Source organism: Triplophysa rosa, linkage group LG22 (genome assembly GCF_024868665.1).
Source record: "Triplophysa rosa linkage group LG22, Trosa_1v2, whole genome shotgun sequence".
NCBI lineage: Eukaryota > Metazoa > Chordata > Actinopteri > Cypriniformes > Nemacheilidae > Triplophysa > Triplophysa rosa.
Window position 1 is genome coordinate 11,873,689 of NC_079911.1, and position 20,937 is coordinate 11,894,625.

At 37.1% G+C, this 20,937-nt stretch overlaps 1 protein-coding gene and 1 long non-coding RNA gene across 6 annotated transcripts in view; one reads left to right on the top strand and one right to left on the bottom strand.

Moving 5' to 3' along the window:
• On the bottom strand, positions 1 to 18,461 carry arfip2b (ADP-ribosylation factor interacting protein 2b). 5 transcript variants are annotated; one of them, XM_057320311.1, is made up of 10 exons: positions 18,251 to 18,461; positions 13,949 to 14,059; positions 12,210 to 12,242; positions 8,802 to 8,910; positions 7,466 to 7,528; positions 6,289 to 6,404; positions 5,937 to 6,158; positions 4,737 to 4,894; positions 3,648 to 3,822; positions 1 to 2,731 (listed from the first exon to the last, which is right to left on the bottom strand). In XM_057320311.1, exons 1-10 carry the CDS (start codon positions 18,254 to 18,256, stop codon positions 2,576 to 2,578), a joined length of 1,149 nt encoding a protein of 382 aa, XP_057176294.1. In that variant the 5' UTR covers positions 18,257 to 18,461; the 3' UTR covers positions 1 to 2,575. The 5 variants fall into 5 exon arrangements, with proteins under 5 accessions (XP_057176294.1, XP_057176295.1, XP_057176296.1 ...); XM_057320312.1 differs by lacking the exon at positions 18,251 to 18,461 and adding an exon at positions 17,008 to 17,238 and having other exon boundaries at positions 3 to 2,731; XM_057320313.1 differs by lacking the exon at positions 12,210 to 12,242 and having other exon boundaries at positions 3 to 2,731; positions 18,251 to 18,458.
• LOC130545667 (uncharacterized) overlaps positions 17,317 to 20,937 on the top strand; it is a 23,159-nt gene continuing 19,538 nt past the window's right edge. The window contains exon 1 of the long non-coding RNA XR_008961687.1: positions 17,317 to 17,368. This is a non-coding gene — a long non-coding RNA (uncharacterized LOC130545667). The remainder of the gene's footprint in view (positions 17,369 to 20,937) is intronic.

A 20,937-nucleotide genomic window follows, 5' to 3' on the forward strand; every position in this document is an offset into this window, starting at 1 on the left:
GGTTCTTGTATGTTGTGTAATTCCAGGAGGTTTGGTCAAAGCCAGAAATGAAGGCCAACATCATGGGTTTCCAGTTTTGAAATCTGTCTTTACATATGTACAGTCATTCATACACTACAATACCACAGAGCAACCTAAAATATTGATTGTACATAAATACGGTAATATTTATAACCCTTCGATTCTACAATGTTCTAAAACTAGGTCTACTTGAGTAATCATTTGTACCAAACACTTCTTTAACACTTACAAAAACAAATAAAAGCGAAGACAATAATCTCCAAAAACAAAAGCAGACACATTTGTTTGATTTAAAAGAAAAATGCATTTAAGGGAGAAAATCTAGGTTCATTGTAAATCCTATTTGAAACAAACATCCATCACTTCATAAAACGGTTCAGTGTGTAGATCTCATTTCCGCTGCCTGTCACAAGAGTCTTTATGTTAAAACCAAATACTTGGTACTGTATAAAAACGTTTGAAAAGAAGTCCCATTGTTTTCTTAAATTCCACTTCTGGCGACTGGTCCTTAGGGAATAAGACTGAGCGCAAATAAGAAGAGGCTTTTACCGGGCATGCCAGTACATTATTTGCTCTTCAGTTGGTGACATTCAAATTAAAGCTAGCGATTTCAAGCAAACTTTCCTTTTTTCTAGAAATGTTTCTTGTACTATTACCCCTGCTGTATTTTAATAAAGCATTGAATAGGACTGAATCACAATGCACGTAAAAGTACAGCTAATGTCACACCTGCCATGCAAAAACACGCAATGCAACATCCTATTCAGACATACAAGAAAATACTATTTCTAGAAACATCTTCGGTATTGCTTCATTTCAAGCATAGAAAGATTTAGTGCAATGTTCAAAAGTACAGACAATTATATCGTAGGTATTATTTCAGTCTTAAGTTTTCAAAAACTAGTTTGTTACTTGGACATGATTTTATCTTGCAGTCTCCACTTTAACCTTGGAGTCACTTCAACATTTTTCTGTTTCGCAAAAGCAACAAACATCCAAATATATATTTGGAGTCCACTGTTAAAGTATTAGCTCGGAGAAAAGTTACTGCAATAAACAGAATTGTTGAAAATTTTGTGTGAGAAATGTTATGTAAATACAACCCAGTAAGACTACATGAAATACATACATTTTAAATAAAATGTATACAACCTAAAAAAAGTTATTAAATATTCTTTTAAACGTTTATCCTTTTAAATATTTACCCTTTGATTTTTCGTACATTCTCTGAGACAATTTCAAAATGACAGTTCTTTATGCCATAAAAAGAGAAAAATGCTATAGTGACATACATTAATGGTTGTGTAAAGCCTTCATTGGGGGAAACATGTTTTTTTTTTAAAAAAAGGCAGAAAGACACATGTAGCACAGGCTACAATATAAACAATTTGCATATGTGGCTTTTGTATGGAAAAATGGGAGGAAATGAGGACAATGCCAATGCTTTTAGGAAACAAATCAGTACATAACCTATAGTGCACATTTTGGTAGATAAAGAGGCATATAATGGCGGACTTCAATCACTGGCCTTTGTTAAACAAAACTATCAAAAATAGAACTTATAAATACACTTAATTTCTGATTATTAATTTGGTTATACAAAACATTCCACAGCATTATGCATTAGTACATAATACAACAATCAATAACCATCCAAATAAAACAAAAGTAGACTTCTCATTTAGAGAAAACAAGTAGTGTTTTATCGATTCAAGTCTGAAATGCAAATTTGACTTGAGACAGTGATTTGTAGATTAATTTCTGGACAATGTGCAAGGATTTGTAAAAACGTGCATTACAAAATATGCACCCATGTTTGGTGATCTAATGTTAAAAATGTTGGGAAAACAAGGATAGACTGATTTTAAGATTTTAAATGTAATATTTCATTTATCCAACGTATTTAGATAGAGATGGGAGAGAGAGCTGGATAAGCATCTATATTTATAGCCTAGTAAACACACAAGTGCAATACCAGTATCTTCAATATCAGACAAACCTTCAATTGAATTTCATCTAAATAAAATCACGTATTACCAAAAACACTGAACACTGAGAGCTCTGTGATAAGAATGCTCTAGATTATCCTCACCCATATCATTTACAAGACCAAATCTACAATACAGAAAAAGATAAAATTAAAAGGGAAAAGTTCCTCTTACTGTGGTCACTGTGTACAGTATAAGATTGAGAATAGTCTGGAAAAAACAGCTGTTCTGTATGACATGAAAGATTGTTTCAGTTTGTTTAATGATATTTTAGAGACGTTACTGATATCTCTGATATATAGTTATTTGATTGGAGCTTTGGGACTGGTTACAAACCAGAGGTGACCATTCAGAGACTTCAAAACAGTTCAGAGTAATAACAGGAGGAAAAATAGAATCAAAGAGGAGACGTGTGGGTTAGAGAGGGCTAGAGAAAGTTAGTGAGAAGAAGGCTTCGCTGTAGCCTCAACCTTTTCTAGCATCCCAGATCGCTTGTCTCGATGCTCCACCATGTTGCATCGTGCGGCAAAGACATATAATAGGAAAGCAGAGGTAAATGGCCAATTTTACTGTTCCTCGAGCCAGGAAGGCTTGTCTGCTCCTGGCGGTTTGAGTTTAATGTTGAACTGCTTGAGGGTCTGTTCCAGCTGCTGTTGGTTTCCAGCAAAATAGGCAGAGATGGCGTTATGGAATAGCAAAAGTTGTTTGTGCATTACTTTGACCTGCAAGAGAGACAAACAAATACTGTCAGATTTGCCACAGAGTATAGACATATAAAGATAAACAAGTAAACATTTTTACTAAGGATGCACCGATATGTAAATTTTGGCCGATAACCGATATATTGGCCGATATACTGTATCTAAATATTACTATAAAATTCCCTAAGACTGAAACAAAAGGCAAAACGTGGACAACTGCTTTTATTTGAAAACATTCACTGCAGAAAACAAGGTAACCATTAGTTCTCTTTTTTCCCCTGAAAATCATGTACAAAGCCTACTTTACACTTTTCTGGTATTTTTTTTATTAAATAAACAAATTATAGATTTTCTTTCAGAGCAACCCCATTTTCTTTTAAGAACAGAGAAATGTTCTTAATAGACACGTCTAACAGGTCTCAAGACAGAAAGCATTCAGACAGCGGTCTGATTTAAACAATATGCTTTTGTTCCTATAATATACACGTTCATAAATATCTACATACTGTACCTACATCAACAATGTTTTGCTAATAGCAGTAAGTGAATGATCACGACGAAAGATAGTACTGTAATGTATTTTAACTGTGAGCAGCGTGCAGCTGAAGAAGTTTAACAAGAGGAAATGATTTATGATTTATCGGCTATAAAATATCAGCCTAAATTGTATTATCGTCCGATACCGATAACATTAAAAATGACCATTTATCGACTGATACCGATATGGCCGATAATTTATCGTGCACCCCTAATTTTTACTGTCACCATCAAGAAACAAACAGTCTTTCTATTTGATAAAAAAGCAACAACAAAAAAACATGCTCTATAAAGCCTCCCAAGATATCCCAAAATAATATCCCCTAATAAAAACAATTTTTACAACACACAGATTCAAGACACTGTCTTTAAAAGGAAATTATTACACTAGTCCAACTACCTTATTTTCTTCCAGAAACTTGATCTTGATCGTGACATCACTACGGAGACGTTCGTATTTGTCCTTGTGGATCTGATACTGCTGCTGAGCAGCCTCGATACGAGCCATGGTAACAGCATCCCGAGGGCCCATGTTCAGCTCCTCTAGATCTGCCCTGTATGCATCAAACTCCAGCCTACAGGATATAAGAAAAAACATTTATCGTCCTCAAATTATCCACTGAATTAAAAAATATATACATATGAACATGAATCATTTTCCAATAATGGAAAATATCATCCTTAACATTTACTTTTTGTAGTGCACTTATGATAAAATTTCTGAAAAGTTATTTTTGATTACATTTGACACACTAAGGTGAAGCAATAATGCATCCCTGGGGACCTACCTTAAAGGAACAGTTCACTCAAAAATACAAAATCTGTCTTCATTTACTCACCCTCAAGTTGTTCCAAATATGTATAAATTCCTTTGTTCTGATGAACACAGAGAAAGATATTTGGAAGAATTGACTACCATAATAGGAAAAAATAAATAAATGTATGTTTTGTTGAACACAAAAGAAGATATTTTGAAGAATGTAGGACAGCAACAGTTCTGGGGCACTTTTGACTGCCATTGTAATTTTTCTTACTATGGTAGTCAATGGTGGCCAAGAAATGTTTGTTTAAAAACATTCTTCCAAATATCTTTCTCAGTGTTCATCAGAACAAAGAAATGTATACAGATTTGTTGAGGGTGAGTAAATGATGACAGAATTTTTATTTTTGGGTGAACTATCCCTTTAATAAAATAAAAGTAATCTACTACATTATGACATAATTAACTGTAATACAGAATGTTTTTTTTATTAAAGACTGAGTAACAGAAGCAGCCAGGGTCAATGCCTGTCAGTGCCTTACTTAGAGTTCATTCAATACAATCTTGTCTGCACAAGCTGCAATATTCAATACTTTCCCAGACAACTGTGACATTACAGGCTAACTAACCTAAAACACAATTCAAGTGCTTGAGAATTTCAAGCTCTGACATAAAGCAGAAGCCAGTGTGTTGTTTTTTATCAAGAACACTGCCGCTGAAGTAAATTACCTGGCATTTTCATACATCTTGACGGTCATTAGTGTGTCTTCCATTGTCTTGTTCACCAGTGTGTTGATGCTGGACACAAAATAGTTGATGGCACCCAGCAGTGTCTCTCCATTCTTGCACAACAGCTTCTGTGTTTCTGCATTGTAGCCAAACTCGTCCTATTAATAAGAAATACAACAACTTCTGTTATTCACCATAATGTATAACACATACAGTAATATTTTTTCGACAGGGACGATTGCATTTGTGTTTTCTTAACACTAGTATCAACAAATGTTTTAGGGTTGGGCATCGTCTATCACCGATGGCTGACAGACACCACGATGGTGAGCTGGCATCGTGATTCCAACAAATGTTTCACTTTCGTCACGCGTTGTATAAATAAGACACGTGTCTGCGCAGCCCACGTTGTATTGACGGTTTCATCTTAACAACATAAACAAACGTTACTGCGCATGTGCACTCTTGTGACCCCAACTGAACTTCCGGTACACATTCACAAACAACATAGTGCCTGTAGATTATTTCTGATTATTTAAATTAGATAGACGTCGCCCAACCCTAAATGTTTAAAGTGAAAATCCTGTCATCATTTACTCACCCTCATGTAATTTCATACCTGTATAACTGACTTTATTCAAATGAACACAAAGATAGATATTTGGAAGAATGATAGTCATTTACGGCACATCATTGACTACCATAGTGGTAAAAATTAAATGGTAGTCAAAGGTGCCCCAAAACGGTTTGCTTTCCTAAATCCTTAAAAATATGTCATTTTGAGTTTTAAAAAATACTATATTTTTTCCCTACTATGGTAGTGGATGATGCCCCAAAACTGAAAACTGCTAACATTTTTCCAAATATCTTTCTCTGTGTTCATCAGAACAAAGAAATTGATAAAGGTTTGAAACAACCTGAGGGTGAGTAAATGATGACAGAATGTTCATTTTTGGGTGAACTATCCCTTTAACTAGTTTAACACAAAACCATATAGCAAAGTAATAAGAATTCCTACTGCATTTGTATATCAAACTTGAAAACCAGTTTGGTAAAAATAATATGGCCTTCCTCTGCCAGTAAAAAGTTTTTTAACATTGACTCGGTGTGAATTATAAACTTTATCTTAAAATAAATCTACACCAATCCCATAATTTAGCATGGCAGTCGTAAATCTCAGGAATGGCCGTAGCATCTCACCCGAAGTTCTGGAGACTTCTGACTGAGGTCTGCAAAAGTGTCACCAAGGGCGTGCTGCGTCTGCACCATGCTGTAAAAGTGGTTGGTTAGCGCTCGCGCTAAATGCAGCACATTCTCATACTTCCGTTTGGTTTCCCGCAGAACCTCAATCTGAGCCTCCAGCTCCAGATCCACCGTACGTGAGCCACGGCCGAACCTCTCGGAGATCATCTGTTTGGTGCACTGGAAGACACAGATAAAAATGACTTAAAAATAGTAGATAACATCCAACTACAAAAAAGCACAATATAGGGAAGCTGGTTAAACAATGTGCATACTAAAATATAGGTATGATAAATTATACAGATTGAACCTTGTAAGTGTTTATTCCCCACTTCTTCACGATATCAAACTTCTCCACAGCAACACCTCTTGAAGCCTCATCTGCTGTGATGGAGGAGCTGCTGTTGGTATGATGCATGTTGGACCCTGATTCACAGAAAATGCTTGCAGTAAGTCTCCTCACACAAATGTCTAAACCTCCACAAGCATCTACACATTTTCAGCTTGTAGCGGCCATCCTTGCATCAAAGAGACAGACTGAAAGATGTGCGAGGCAGGAGATGAAATTGAATAAATGACTGCGGGAATGTGTTGCCAAAGAGCACTTAAGGGATCTTGCAGCACTCTTTGGGATACCTGGGATACAGGGGATGTCTTCCGGTTGGCTGGCTATTCGGCAGGCTGCGGTCTGGCTTGGGGCAATGCTAACACCCCTGGACTTCATTCGCAGGTCTGGAGTGGGTCGGGCCGGGATAATACGGGATGTACAGTGTGTATATACAGGGTAACAGGAATGGGGATTATGTAGTGGATATTAAAAATGATCAATTGGGAAGATGTTTTTATGTGATGGGATGTGTGTGAAAATATGAGTGTGGGGAAAAACAGGGGAAGGCATGGGGTAAAGAGAGGGCGAGAGAGAAAAGGTGATAATGTAGTGAGATGAAATGAAAACACGAAATCACATGATGGATATTTTGTTAAATCCGCTGCCTCATGACAACTAGGGCACAACCTACAACTTCACAATTTACCAATGCTGTTATTTTAAACTCCAGCATGTGTGATATTTCATTTATCAAAGAACGAAAAAAAGGTCTTAATCTGATTTTTGCTATCCAAACATGATTGCACCCAAGCTTTCCGCAACAGATTCGTCTAAACATTTTCCAACAAAAGTCAGCAAGATGAAAGCCCGAATAAAGTTTCAATCGATTTCCCCAACCAAAAGATTCATCATCAGATACAGTTCCCGCTAGCAAACCTTAATCCTCAAAGAGAAAAGAGAATGTGAAATGCACCCTGTTCCATTCTGCCAAGAGAGAAAATTAAAAATGGAAAACAGAAATGGAGAGGGGAATAAGTTTGTTCTCGTAGAACAGCAGCCTAACCCTGGGAAAAGAAAATTTTGAAAAAGCAATCATTCAAGGCACCGTGGAAAGGTGGAGAAAGAAGAGAAATGGGGTGCGAATGGAGGGATGAACGACCTTGTCCTTCGTTTGGAATGCGCCTGTTGCCCACAAAGTTTGTGTTAAGACGAATGGCAGGGCCTGAGAGAGGGTAAAATGAGACAGAAAGCCCTGAATGATGAATCATCCACTAGTGAGAGAAAGACCTTACATTAACACTTAAACTAAGACCCACGAAGACCAATACATTAGTATACGCTCTACCACATATATTATTTTGTTAAATATGTTCCTATAGCTCAATGGGGTATATGCATACGGGTCGATGAAGTACTGAAGTACCGCTAAAATCTCAGCCAGGCTGTTACATCCGGCGACGTAGCGCACAATGGCGTTTCGCTTCAGGATGCACATAAGATTACGACCAACAACGTGAGTCTAATTATTCAAACACTTGGCCATACGTGGACAACCAAAAAGGAGAAGCACTTCAGGCTATCCTTTTCAATGTGCATCAACGAATATGAAAAAAAGCAAAGTTAAATTTTGCACTTACCAGAGGCACTTAATAATGCTCACCCGCAGTGCTGTCGGTTGCAATAATGCAATAAATGTAAATATAAATCAATTTTGGTCAATTTTGCAAAAGTCTAGTGTTTCATTTCAAAAGAGGTTCATAATAACTAAAGCGCATTAGTCTCTTAACACCTGGGGCCTTTTTACTCTATTGATATGAAACTTTCAGAGTTGTTAAGCATGACTCACACATTACATACAGTATACACAGTGCAGAACGGCTGATGCTTCAAGAAGCCCCTGCCTTTAATTGCACTGCACCACAGGAAGGAAAATTATGCAATTTTTACTGGACCATTTCGTCTAAATTTCCCCAAAAACTGGATAGTGCTTGTGTATTTCCCATCAACCTAACCCAACAGCAACCCTTTCTCTTTAAGGGGCTGAGTCCACCGAGGCGCATTTACGCGGCTGAAAACGGCAGGAGCTCGGCTGAAAACGCCTGCTGCAGGCGCAGCGTTCTGCCCAAAGTTGAGCATTTTTCAACTCTGGGCGCCCGGTCGAATGCCGGCGCTGATCGTGGGAAAAACGCATAGCACCAGCGCTGAAAAAGACGTCAACTGATTGAAACAATTGAAAAACCACGCCAGCCGCAGGCGTAAACGCCTCAGTGGACACAGCCTCTAACTGATGCCATTTAAAAAGTGCAAAGAAAGTGTTACCCAAGTTATTCCATCATTCTACATTTCAATAAAGTAAAAAGCATTTTGGCAAAAGAGAGGTAGGGAGTGAAATACTGGAGAAAAGATGGCAACGTGGTGGTTCGCTTTTACAATGTGAAACAGAGGCAGCAGATGATATGAAGGAACATTGAAGGCTGAGAAAGAGGGAGATTTACCTTTGATGGAGCTGGTTGGAATGATGCCCTCTGCTGTACCTCCATAACCACCTGATACGATGCTGGTCTCATTCAGGTTGGGCCCGGACACCATGACCTGCTGTAAATCCTATAGACACAAAAATAAATAAATAAACATCTTAAGACAACTTCAGAACATAGCGCTTTAGATTATTTTAATATAATCAGTTTATCCCTACACGCACAAACACACACTTGTGAGAGATGTAAATTGTTAGGGAAAAGTTAGCGATAGAGGTTAGAATTGTGTTATACTGTAAACCTGGAAATAACAGGAACAATGTGTTTGGGAGAGACTACAATTTTGAAACAGTCAGTGAAAATGAATGAAAACTGCTTGTCTTTTGTTCCCATCATGGTGTGAAGGAACTTGACACCCAAAGCTTACCAGCCAATTATTGTCCAAACAGTTATCTAAAACAAGTCACATTGGTGGCTATATAAACTAAGGATGTGCGCTATGACTAATTTGACAGTCGTTTAAAGAAAGTTTTGTAACCCTGTCAAGGGCGGACTGGCCATCTGCTAACGTATGGGGCCGGAACGGACGCTTGGGCCACTCAGACAGACGTATTATAAATGTGCTTTATAACACAGACAGACTTAACCACGCACCCCCCCAGACTTAACTATGCACAACCCCCATTCCCTCCCCCCGGTCGACAGACCCGACAATGCACCCCCCCTCCGCCGACAAAAATGGAGGAGGGCCGATGTGGGCCAAAAATGCCAGGGCTGATTTTTCTTCCCAGTCCAGCCCTGTGTGTAGTCGACTAGTCCGTTCTAAAGAATGGCCCAGAAGGCGGTCCAAAAAGGGAAAAAAAGGTTTTTTCAGTCTCTAAAAGTTTAATTAAATTTTTTAGTCATCAAATTAAGTTAAATGTTAAGTAAAAGTGTGTCTATTACACTGAAATCATGAAACTTAAATATTTAACAACAACTAATTAAAGCTTAAAAATGAATGTTTCATTATTTGTTCATTTAAATGATGTTGAATGAAAAAAACACTGCTTTTTAATTATGTTGCAATTTAAGTAAAAGTTATAATTAGGCTAGGCCTATAGCCTATCAACAAACAAGATAGCCTACATTATATCATGTTTTTATTATTTATAAAGCAAAAAAAAGCAATGGACAAAAAGTACAGAACAAGCTACAGAACGCATTTGATCTCGCGCAGAGTGAATGAAAAAGCTGCTAATAAAGCATACTGCCTATATAAGCTAATTTATAGAACATACATAGGCTAAACACTCGAGTCCGCATGTGATTATGATGTTAACATTATTTCACATGTTCTTGTTGAGGAATGCAAGCATTATGCTCGGATGAAAGTCGGCTCAATGTTTGTGAACAATAACTCCGTCTGAGGAATCTGCGCAAACTATAGCTCCTATAGCTCAATGGGGTATATGCATACGTGTCGATGAAGTACTTCCGCTAAAATCTCAGCCAGGCTGTTACATCCGGCGAGGGCACACAGATAACAGTGCTATGCGATCACGTTTATTCAAGCGCTTTTTTTGTGATAAACCTTATAATCAAACTTATTTCAAAGTTCAGTGAATCTAGAAGCTGAGACATTCTCATCTCAATTTTATTGAGTGTGCTCATGATGCAATTACCGCATTTACAGCTCATTTTGCCATCAAATAACGTCAATTCGTCTTTCATACATTTTAAATATAAAAAAATTATATTTATTATTAAGTAATTGTTAACATAACTGTACGTAGCTTTAGATCATCATCTACTTTTTCAATTTATGCCTGCATTCTGCGCTTTCGTCCTTAAAACATTTTGTTCCTGATACACATTTAAAGACTATTAATAATTATTTTTTTTAACATATTGTTTTCAGCGTCGACTAGTATGAACTGTACCGTTTAAACGACTAGTCGACTAGTCTCGCACATCCCTAATATAAACTGTCAACAACACATACCAATGCTGTAAATGTTATCTGAAACCACACAAGTACAAGCAAAGGTATACACCTATACAAACAATTAAAACAATGCCCGTAAACATTACTGCTTGAACAAACAACAACTTTACACTGAGGATAAATGTTCCAGATAAATACACATACAGTGCTTAACAAATGTATTACAACATCTGTCATAATAAAGAGAAAAAACAAATATTTTAGGATTCTGTCAAAGACGCGTTTGTCTTATGTACTCTCACTTATACAAAACAATGTGTTTGGTTTTTAAAGATGAGGCAGTGTTTCTCATTCGCTTAATGACCATTCTCTTCAGTTTTGTTGTTACTGGAAGCACCGGCCCGCACAGCCCTGCCTTTTCTGCTGGAAAGGGGGTGGAGACCAGCAGCTCATTTGCATTTAAAGAGACACAGGCAAAAATGGACATGTAGGGCACATTATAATAAAAGATCTGTTGTGTATTTTGAGCTGAAATGTCACAGACACATTCTGTGGAGTCCTACGATTTATATTACATTTTGTAAAAGGGCTAGATTTGGGGGCCTTTAAAGCAGTCAAAACGGCACCAGGAATTCCTCTGTTACATGCGAAAAACACATATCTAATAAACACTCCTTTTACATTACCGAATCACATACTGTTAGTTTAGAGCATCTGTGGCACAAACCTTACATTGGTTGGTGGTCTAATACATTTGTTTAGCACTGTGTGTATGCAATACTCCCTTACAAATGACAAAATATTTAATACAAAATTAGACACTGTAAACATTTGGGTTAATAATTAATAATAAACTCTCTAGTCATTGGTTACTACTACAGTGGGACATTAAAAACGATTAAATGTTAACCCAAAAATGAAAATTCTGTCATCATTACTCACCTTTTTGTCATTTTAAACCTGTATGACTTTCTTGGAAAACACAAAAGATATTGCGAAAAACGTTGGCAACCAAAAATCATTGGTCCACACTGACTTCTATTGTATAGACACAAAACCAATGCAAGTCAATAAGGACCAAGGGTTTTCTGTTACCAACATTCTTCAAAATATCTTATTTTGTGTTCTACAGAAGAAAGTCATGCAGGTATGAAATGTCAAGCTGGTGAGTAAATTATGACAGAATTTTCTTTTTGGGGAGAACTATTTCTTTAAAAAAAAACAGGATGTTTCTCAAGACAAACAAATATCAATTGGATTTGCATCTGACCTCAATCATTGATCAGTGATGAGTGACAGGGGTCAAAATAATAAAGCTGTTTGAGCTTCTTCCCGTTTACTGTAACATGGTTATGGTGGGAACTAAAACCACACTTTTCAGGAAAGGCAAACACATGTATAGACGTACAACAACACATGCACACACTCTTACAGAGCCTCACAGGCTCCGCCCCCCTCTCCCAGTGTTCTCTCACCCTGTGGCCTAGGGGACTCCCTACCTTTTCTTTCAAGCTCCACTGAATCTTTGCAGCCTGCACAGACATCAGAAAAGAACGAAGAACATGACAACAAAAAGATTTTAAAAAGCAAAAAATAAAACAAATGTAAAACATAAACAGGGATGACAACAATGATGATAAAATAAAATTTTACAGACTATCAGCACGTGTTATAATGCGACACACAGGAAAGAACTGTAATTGTGCTTTTAACAAACAAAAGTATTGTAAAAAAAATGTACATTTATTTTTTCAAGTCAGTAATGTATGCAAGCGAGGCTATTGTTTCATTTTTTAACTCTCATCAAGCAATGAATAAGCTCCCGTCATGAATTCTATGAGTCATATCAGATCCCCCGTCTCTCAAAACATCAATGAAGAGTGAACAGAGAGACGATAAAAAGGCATATGTTTTTCTCTATCTGGATAAAGAAATACAAGAACACCTAGAATGCATTACAAGTCTGTTCTCACTTTCTGGCTCAATGCTCCTGATCTATTTAAAGACACAGTGGAAAGCCAAAGTGCCATCTGCCTTCAGCGGAGACATTACTGCATCTGTGAACATTATTAAATGCAGTCCTCCAAGAAAGAGCTTTCAAAACAGACGCACAATGACAATGATGCAACAAAAATATAAAACAGAAAACCGCACTAATTTAAATAGTAGGGATGTAACGATTCACTCAGCTCACGATGCGATGCGAGTCACGATTCTGATCTCACGATGCGATTTATTCACTATTTACTCACGATTTATTTTTACAAAATAAGTTGAAACAAATTAGAAATGAACAACTTCCCTTGCATTATTTCTTAAATGCTTAACGTTTCTTTGTATAATAAAATAATGTTTTATTTAAAATAACAAAACTAAACTGCAATTTTATAACAAATTAATAATAGAAAAAGTCTCTTTAATATAAACAAACTAATACTGTCTGAGCTTTTCTTGGATTTTTTTGCATTTAAGAAATATCAGCATGTCCACGTTTAGATTTGCAGTGAAAATAGCGGCCCCTGCTGTTCAAAAAATGTATTGCGATTCAGTTCACACCTCAACCGATTTGAATCGTCACTCATTATAACCGATTTTCAACCGGCTCACGGTGAATCGTTACATCCCTATTAAATAGCAAATAACATTTACTTCCTTGTAGGAAGACCTGCGTTCCTATGCTTAGCAAATATCTAAGCAATAAAAAGCACTTGTGTTTACCCAACATCTCCCGGATCTAGTTGAACAGTTTAGTTGCCTTAGAGAGGTGTGTCTTGAGACAACATTACTTTATCGTGTCCTTCAGGAGAGATTCAAGCACTTTTATGTGTGGCAGCATTGGCTGTTTTTGAAATCACAAAGACCTAGCAATACATACAAGATTTCCATTTAGGTATACGCAAAAAGCTATTTCCATGAAAAAAAGTACTTAAAATAAAATATAGAACTTAACTCACTTGAAAAACTATTGACAAAGCACCCAGCTAGACAAGGCAAACATCTACATCACCTGCTACCTTGAGTTTTTTCTCACGGGTGATATTGCGAAACTCTTCAAGTGATGACGGTAAACAAACATCAGATCTTCAGAGTATTGACATCTAAGCCTGATGGCCACATTACAACTTTCCAGCATTTCCCTGCATTTTTGACACTAAATAAATGTGCACAATATTTCAACACAGTTTGAACTTCAGACTGAAGCTCAAGCAGTCCTTAAAAAAAGAGCAGTCTTACTCACCTGCTCCAGGGTGTCGTCTTCTGCCAGGGTCCTGGAGTCCCCATTACTGTTAATGGGAATCTCCATTGTGGCCGCTTTACTCATCATACTGTCCGCCATACTGGAGTGATACTGAAAGAAAGAGTGACACGAAAAATGAGAAAAAAACAAACTACGAAATGCAAAAACAAACCCCAGCTTTCATTAGAATTACTTTATTTTTTACTTTAGTTATACTGTAGTTAAAATATTATTAAAAATTAGCTTTTATTTTTAATATATTTTATTATAGTTTAATTCTGTTATTAGCTTTTGTGATTTTTTTATTACTATTTATGTCTAATTCATCTTATTTCAGTTGTAGTTCATTTTTTATTTTAGTGTTTTTATTTCAGTTTATTTAGTTATTTATTAATAATTTGGTCACTTCAGTATAGGGGGAAATTCTCGCTATTAAAAAACCATTAACCATTTCCCCCCAATAAACTCTAAATTTGTTTCTTATTAATAGTTAATAAGGTAGTTCTTAGGTTTAGGTATTGGGTAGGATTAGGGATGTAGAATATGGTCATGCAGAATATGTGTTTTATAAGTACTAATAAACACCCAATATGCCAATAGAATTGCCCCCTATAATGAAGTGTTCATCAGCAATAAACTAAAATAAACTAAGGCAACAATTCTAAATTTGATTTAGTTTATGTTTTCAAACTAAGACTTATTTTTTATATTCTAATAATATATTAATATTCTAATAGTTTCATTTTTCATAATTCTAAAAGTCAGTTATTCTGTTACATTACAAAATATTGTATTTACTTGCGCAGGCAGAGTTTATATTTACATTTACGCATTTGGCAGACGCCAAAGCGACTTACATTGCATTATCCTATACATTTTATTCTAAGTATGTGCAATCCCCTGGGATCGAACCCACGACATTAGCGTTAACCATGCTCTTACCACTGAGCTACAGGAAAGCTATATTTAACTTGGTAGGTCTCACTTTAGACCACAAGTGCTGATTATTACCGGCTGATAAGTAACATTATCAATGTGCAAAGCAGACTAGCCTATGAGGTCTGACCTTAAACTTCAATGATGTGTTTAATGCCACAGCTTCCACATTGGGTCATTAAACACAATATCAAACAAAAACTACGAGGCTTTCTATACTTACATCAATTTTCCAGAAACTGTAGTTGAAAAACAGTTCGCTCTGGAATGTTCAGTTAAAGACTTATCAGATCTGAGGAGGCCCAACCCCGTTATTACCATGAAAGGAACGGCCAGAGAGTTCAAGTAGATCTTTCAGTATAAACCAATCAACCCAGTTAGAAACCCCTCCTAACATCTAGTCTAGATATTTCATTAACAGAAGCTCACACAAGACCAGGTGCTTTGGTTAACCCAAATCCTCTAGCACCTGCGGGAGAGGTTCCACAAAAAAATGACTAGAAACTTGAAGTGGGCTTTGATTGTTAGCTCTCATAAAGCTCCTTGGCTCAGCCTCCTCAATAGGCAGAGGAAAATGCAGGAATGCAGAGAACAGTCTTGTGATGCATGCAAGTGGGTATAAGCTTTAGCTAGACAGACACTCGGTGATGAAAGCTCATTGCTCAGAGGACCGATCTGAGCGGAGGCTTCATAGCAGGCATTCACATGAGAGTCATTTCATTCTCCTGACAGTGCTAGAGCATGAAATTTAACAGGATAAAACCTAATGCCTCAGGTTTTATCTGTAAGCCACAGGAACAGAAAACTGACATTAATCAATTTGCACTCAAAAGAGCAGGTGTGACCGTGGTGACCAAGTGCTAGTGCTTCTTTACTGTAATGACAAAATGAAGAATCTTAAAATGATGGATGTTGTTGACTCACTGAAGGCTTCAGGATTAAAATGATCATTGTTTATTTAACCCCGTCTACTTCACTGTGGCAAAGTTCTTGTGACAAACAAACACATGTGTCTTTTGGAAATTCACAATGGAGGGTGTTGACTTGCAATTTCACGTTTGATTTATCTCCCACCTGTTGATCTGAATGAAATGTTTGCATAGAGCAATAACAAAACCTATATATCCAGCATTGACATACCATTATTTAAGAGCACAGTCTGGGGATTTTGATCAATTTCATTGATTTTTCAGCAACTGCTGTCATATAAGGACAGACCACGAGGTGTATGTAATGTAATTGAATACCCACATTTTAATCGTTTAAATACCATGGTAATATAACAATGTTTCAATTATTATCACTATGGTTGTCCTACAAAAAAGGGAAGAACCCAGAGATGACACCATGTTTCTTGCGTGAACACAGGGCACTGCGGGGATTCTGCAAACGTTCGACCTTGGCATTTTCATCCTGATTTTCCATGAATTTGCGGAGGCAACACGCGCTTCAACCCATTCTGCATCTACGACAACCATTACAGTCAAAGATACACGTCACGAGCAATGTGGCCGAGCTCACGTGTCCTCATTAAACGTCTTCCTAAAAAGTCTCAAGAGAGCGAGACGACGAAACCAAGAGGCTTTTTATGACAAAATATTCAACAAAACACATTCATTCAATTCGTTAAAATTGTTCTTGTTATGTGCGCGGGACGTCTCTTTTGCTGGAGGTTATTCGTTTTACCTGGAGAGAACAGGTGTGACATGTGCCAGTTCTACAACACCATTTATCTGAGAAATATAAAAACACTTCGGTCTTTAAAGTACTAAACCTCCACAATACATCAACGTTTATTTCATTATCGCCCCCATCATTCAACTAGATGGTTTATTTTTTATTTCTTATTTTTAAGTAACTTACTGTACCGTCGTCTAGCCAAGCAGCCAATGTCCAAGTGACGATTCATGTCGCCCAAGGGCTTTTCATTAAATAAAGACACGACTTTCGTGCATCGGGAGACATAAAAGATACTTATAGTAGCCTCATCATCTAAAGCTGCCGATATTTATTTACGGATTCGTGATTTACCATAATTCACAGTAAAGGCATATTCCATGTTTGTTCAATGCATAATGTATGGCATTAAAATCAAGATGAAGAAATACAAATGCCTATCTTACCTGTGCGTTCCCTCTAGGATTAGCGTGCTGGCTGTTTTATCCCAGTGCATGCGCAAACAAACACTGACACTTCGACAGGAATGGGGGGAAAATAAATAAAAGATGCATTCATGGAGATGAATGTGTGTTAATTCATAACCAGGCGTTTTTTCGCATGTTCAGCCTATTCCGCTGCATCCGGCGGCTTGTTTGTATTATTGGGCGACTCAGTCTCCGGTAACCCGAAATGCCTTGCGGATCTGACGACAGCCCCGACCTTCCTTTCTCTACCTTCCTTCCTTTATTAGACAGCGTGGAATGCGCAGTCGGCGCGGCGCAGAAGCCATGATGGGAAGGGAAAACGAGTTAGGCAAAAACGAAGGTCGGACCCCTTTGTATATAGTTTTCATTATCTTTTTCTCTTTTATGCTATGTTGTTGTTATTATTATTGTTGTTATTTTTTGTATTTGTCTCATGTATCTGTTGTTGTTAATTAAGCATCAATAAAAAACCCGGAGCGAGGTGCAGATGGGCGGGTCAACCGCAAGTGGGTGGGATTTAAGCCGCAAGTGGGCTGTACAAACCTCCAGAGGATTTTGATTGGTTTATTTAGTGTGTTGTAGTATTCGTTCATGAACCACAGTTGGTGTAGTATTTTGGGATTAGGGTTGGGAATCGTTTCAATTGTATCGATTCCGATTCCAATTCTGATTCTGCTTATCGATTTCGATTCTTATCGATTCCCAGTTTCGATTCCACAGTTGAAGTAAAACATTTAGATATCAACCTGTATGGTCATTTAGCCTGCTTATTGACTTGTTTGCAATATATATATATTTATGAGCAGCGTTTTGTGTATATTTACACATATAAACACACCTTTTCTGATTTATTACAATTTGTATTGAACTACATCATGGTTAAACTGCAGTTACTATAATGCAACTATGGTTAATTTGTGATTCCTGTGCTTTAATGCAAATTCTATAGCTAAACTATGCTCACTATAGTAAAAAAATCGATAATTTTCACAAGGGCTTTTATTGAGATATCAGCAGATCATGCAACGCATGTACTTTTATGAAAATATGCACAAAGGAATTGATAAGAGGAATTCAAATTTTAATCTCAAGTATCCGATTCCTATTCCTTTCGATTCCGATCCGATTCCTAGCCTTTCGATTCCGATTCCAAATTGGAATTGATTTTCGATTCCAAACCCTACTTGGGATACTAACAAAAAGAAGAAATCGCCCACTATACCCTCATTCAGCATTCCTACATTAGTCCACTCATACAGTCCACTTTAAGGAGCGGGTGAAAACGAGTGAGTAAATTCGATAACTCGGTGCTCTGGAAACGCTGCGGGCGCCATCTTCTTCTGCCGAGACGCGGGAATTCATTCAGCGCGAGCGTCACGTAGATGGCTACTAGCAGCTAGCCGTAGCCGGTGAGTGTACATCGGTTGTACACTCGTTATTATGGTGCATCATGGGATTGAATGAGTGCACTCAATAATGTCCACTATGAATTCGGACACTGTCGGTACACGATCCGGGATGCCTGCGCGATCCGTTCACGCATGCGCATAATGACGTAGTAGACAATTCTGTTTAGCGACGACACTGCACGATCTGTTCCACGCTTGAGCACCTTTGTACCGCGACTTTCACTACTGTCCACCTCTGATCTCATGTCACTTCTGTGTGCACACTATGCGTTGAAATACTCTGTAACGTTTCCCCAGACTTGTTTGTAGTTCTTTCTTCATGTAAGTGCAGATAGTCTAGGCAGAAATGCATATTATGTTCCTTATTGTGTTCTGTAACCACCATTGAAGGGATTATTCCTCATTTAGATTATATAGATAGATATATTAGCCTATATATAGACCCATACTAATACAAAACGAGTCGATTTAAACAATGAATCGCAAAGGGGAGTATGGAGGAAACTGAAGGTTTGCAGTGACAGACTCTCAAGACTCAGACTTTATTCCACATGTAACCAAAATCGTGTATGTTCATGTAACAACTCCTTTATTATTTTGGATTGGCAACCACGTAAACACATCGTAATGCATAGCGTAAGCTACATTTTAAAACATCAAAATAGACCCGCCGTGAACTGTTAAATGAAAAACACGACGTAGCCTACAAAAATATGCCGCCAGTTGTGCCGTCTGGCCGTCAAGCGTTTCATCGCATGCTTGATACCAATAGTGTAGGGAAACCGTGAAGTTGTTTACTACGTCATTATGCGCATGCGCAGAACGGATCGTGCAGGCATCCCGGATCGTGTACCGACAGACACCACTAAAAATGGATGTCGCCTCAAGTAGTGCACTATATTAGGGTATAGGGGGCTATTTCGGACGCAGCCTCAGACATGCACACAAAAGCATACACTGGCGCAACACACTACCCTTCTTCACAGCCTTTAACAATGCCCCATACACAATGCCTTACTGCCCCCTGCTGGACAAATCTCAATATCCACATACAACAGTTGGTGGCTTGGAATATTTTGTGTTTTTGTATTTTGTATAAAAAATACAAGACTAACCCAAACCCTAAACCCTAAACCTAACTCACGTGAAAGGGCAGCACAATCTGATGGTAGCACAAAATGTCAGAACAGCAGTGAATGATCGTTTTAATAATTGGTAACATAAATAGAAACTGCAGTGCTCACAGTGGTTTAGAGAAATTGTGATTTCTGAAATTAAAATACAAGAATAGGCATAGTTATTTCACTTAACAGCAAATTAACCATGGTTTAACTGCACTATATAATGTAACTGGTATTTGTAGTAAAGCAATAACTGCACATTGAACTGTTGTCTCATAGTAGGCTAAGGGTAGAAAGAATAATTTACAAAGAAAATATCATAATACTAATAAATACTAAAGGGGCAATAATACAAAATGGCATTATTAACATTATTTAACGCCAGAGGTTGTACAATAAGCTGTATGATAAAAAAAACTGAAACACTAACTATAACGTTATTGTTTCAGTTCTTGCAGAACATGGGGAATGTTTTGTGCTATAACAAATCATGAATGCTTTTATTTTATTGTTATCCATACACTTTTTATCATTTTTCAAATGTAATATTTTCATGTCCAATACACATACAGTAAAACAAAAATAATAAAAGTGACTGTTCACCAGAAGGTGGCAGTATGATACCAGAATAAAGAGAGGACAGTTGTGTTAGTGTCGTTTGATTTTCAGTTGTTGTGTTCTTTAAAGTGGCACTCCGTAGTTTTTGTACAAAATAGATTTTTTTATGGTATTTATTGGAAAGAATAACAACTTTTTTTTATTTGGCTAAAAAATATTGATATTTGTTCCTCCTCCTGTGTAGTAATATTTTGCCGTCATTCTTATGGGCCTTGACTAAGTAAGTCTTGTGCATGTGTAATGTGTAATTTAAAGCTGAACTTTAGTTGCACACAAAGTACAACTATGCAACATACAGTAAATACAACGGTAATACATCTTAATTGATGACATCATTTTTCCAAAGTTGGACATCACATTTTGAACAACTACATTTTGAAGGTTCATAACATATTGGACACTTCATATCATGAATACTGAAAATAACTGGGAAAGTTACAGTAGTCTAAGAAAACATACTGTATGATCCCTTAACTCTCATTAGAAACAATATGTGATTCAGGAACAAGTCTTTGAGATTTAAGGCTTTGCCATCTCAAAATATTTCTAAATAAAAATAATAAGCTCATTTTTCTAGTCTCCATTCCCAAACCAACACAAACACTCTCCAGGGGCTTGTGGACATACAGTATTATTCAAGTAATCTTAAACCAAAATGCATCATTTAAAGAAACATTCTTAATATCAAAGATGTTTAGATAAAAGGACTTTGGGTTAAAAAAGCAGAGTGAGTCTGTTCCTTTTTCAATAGCAATAATATT

Coding starts and splice junctions, on each gene's coding strand:
- arfip2b (XM_057320311.1), bottom strand. Junction 6,159..6,288: donor GGGGAATAAACACTTACAAG/GTTCAATCTGTA, acceptor TGTGTCTTCCAG/TGCACCAAACAGATGATCTC. Junction 2,732..3,647: donor AGTTTCTGGAAGAAAATAAG/GTAGTTGGACTA, acceptor TCTCTCTTGCAG/GTCAAAGTAATGCACAAACA.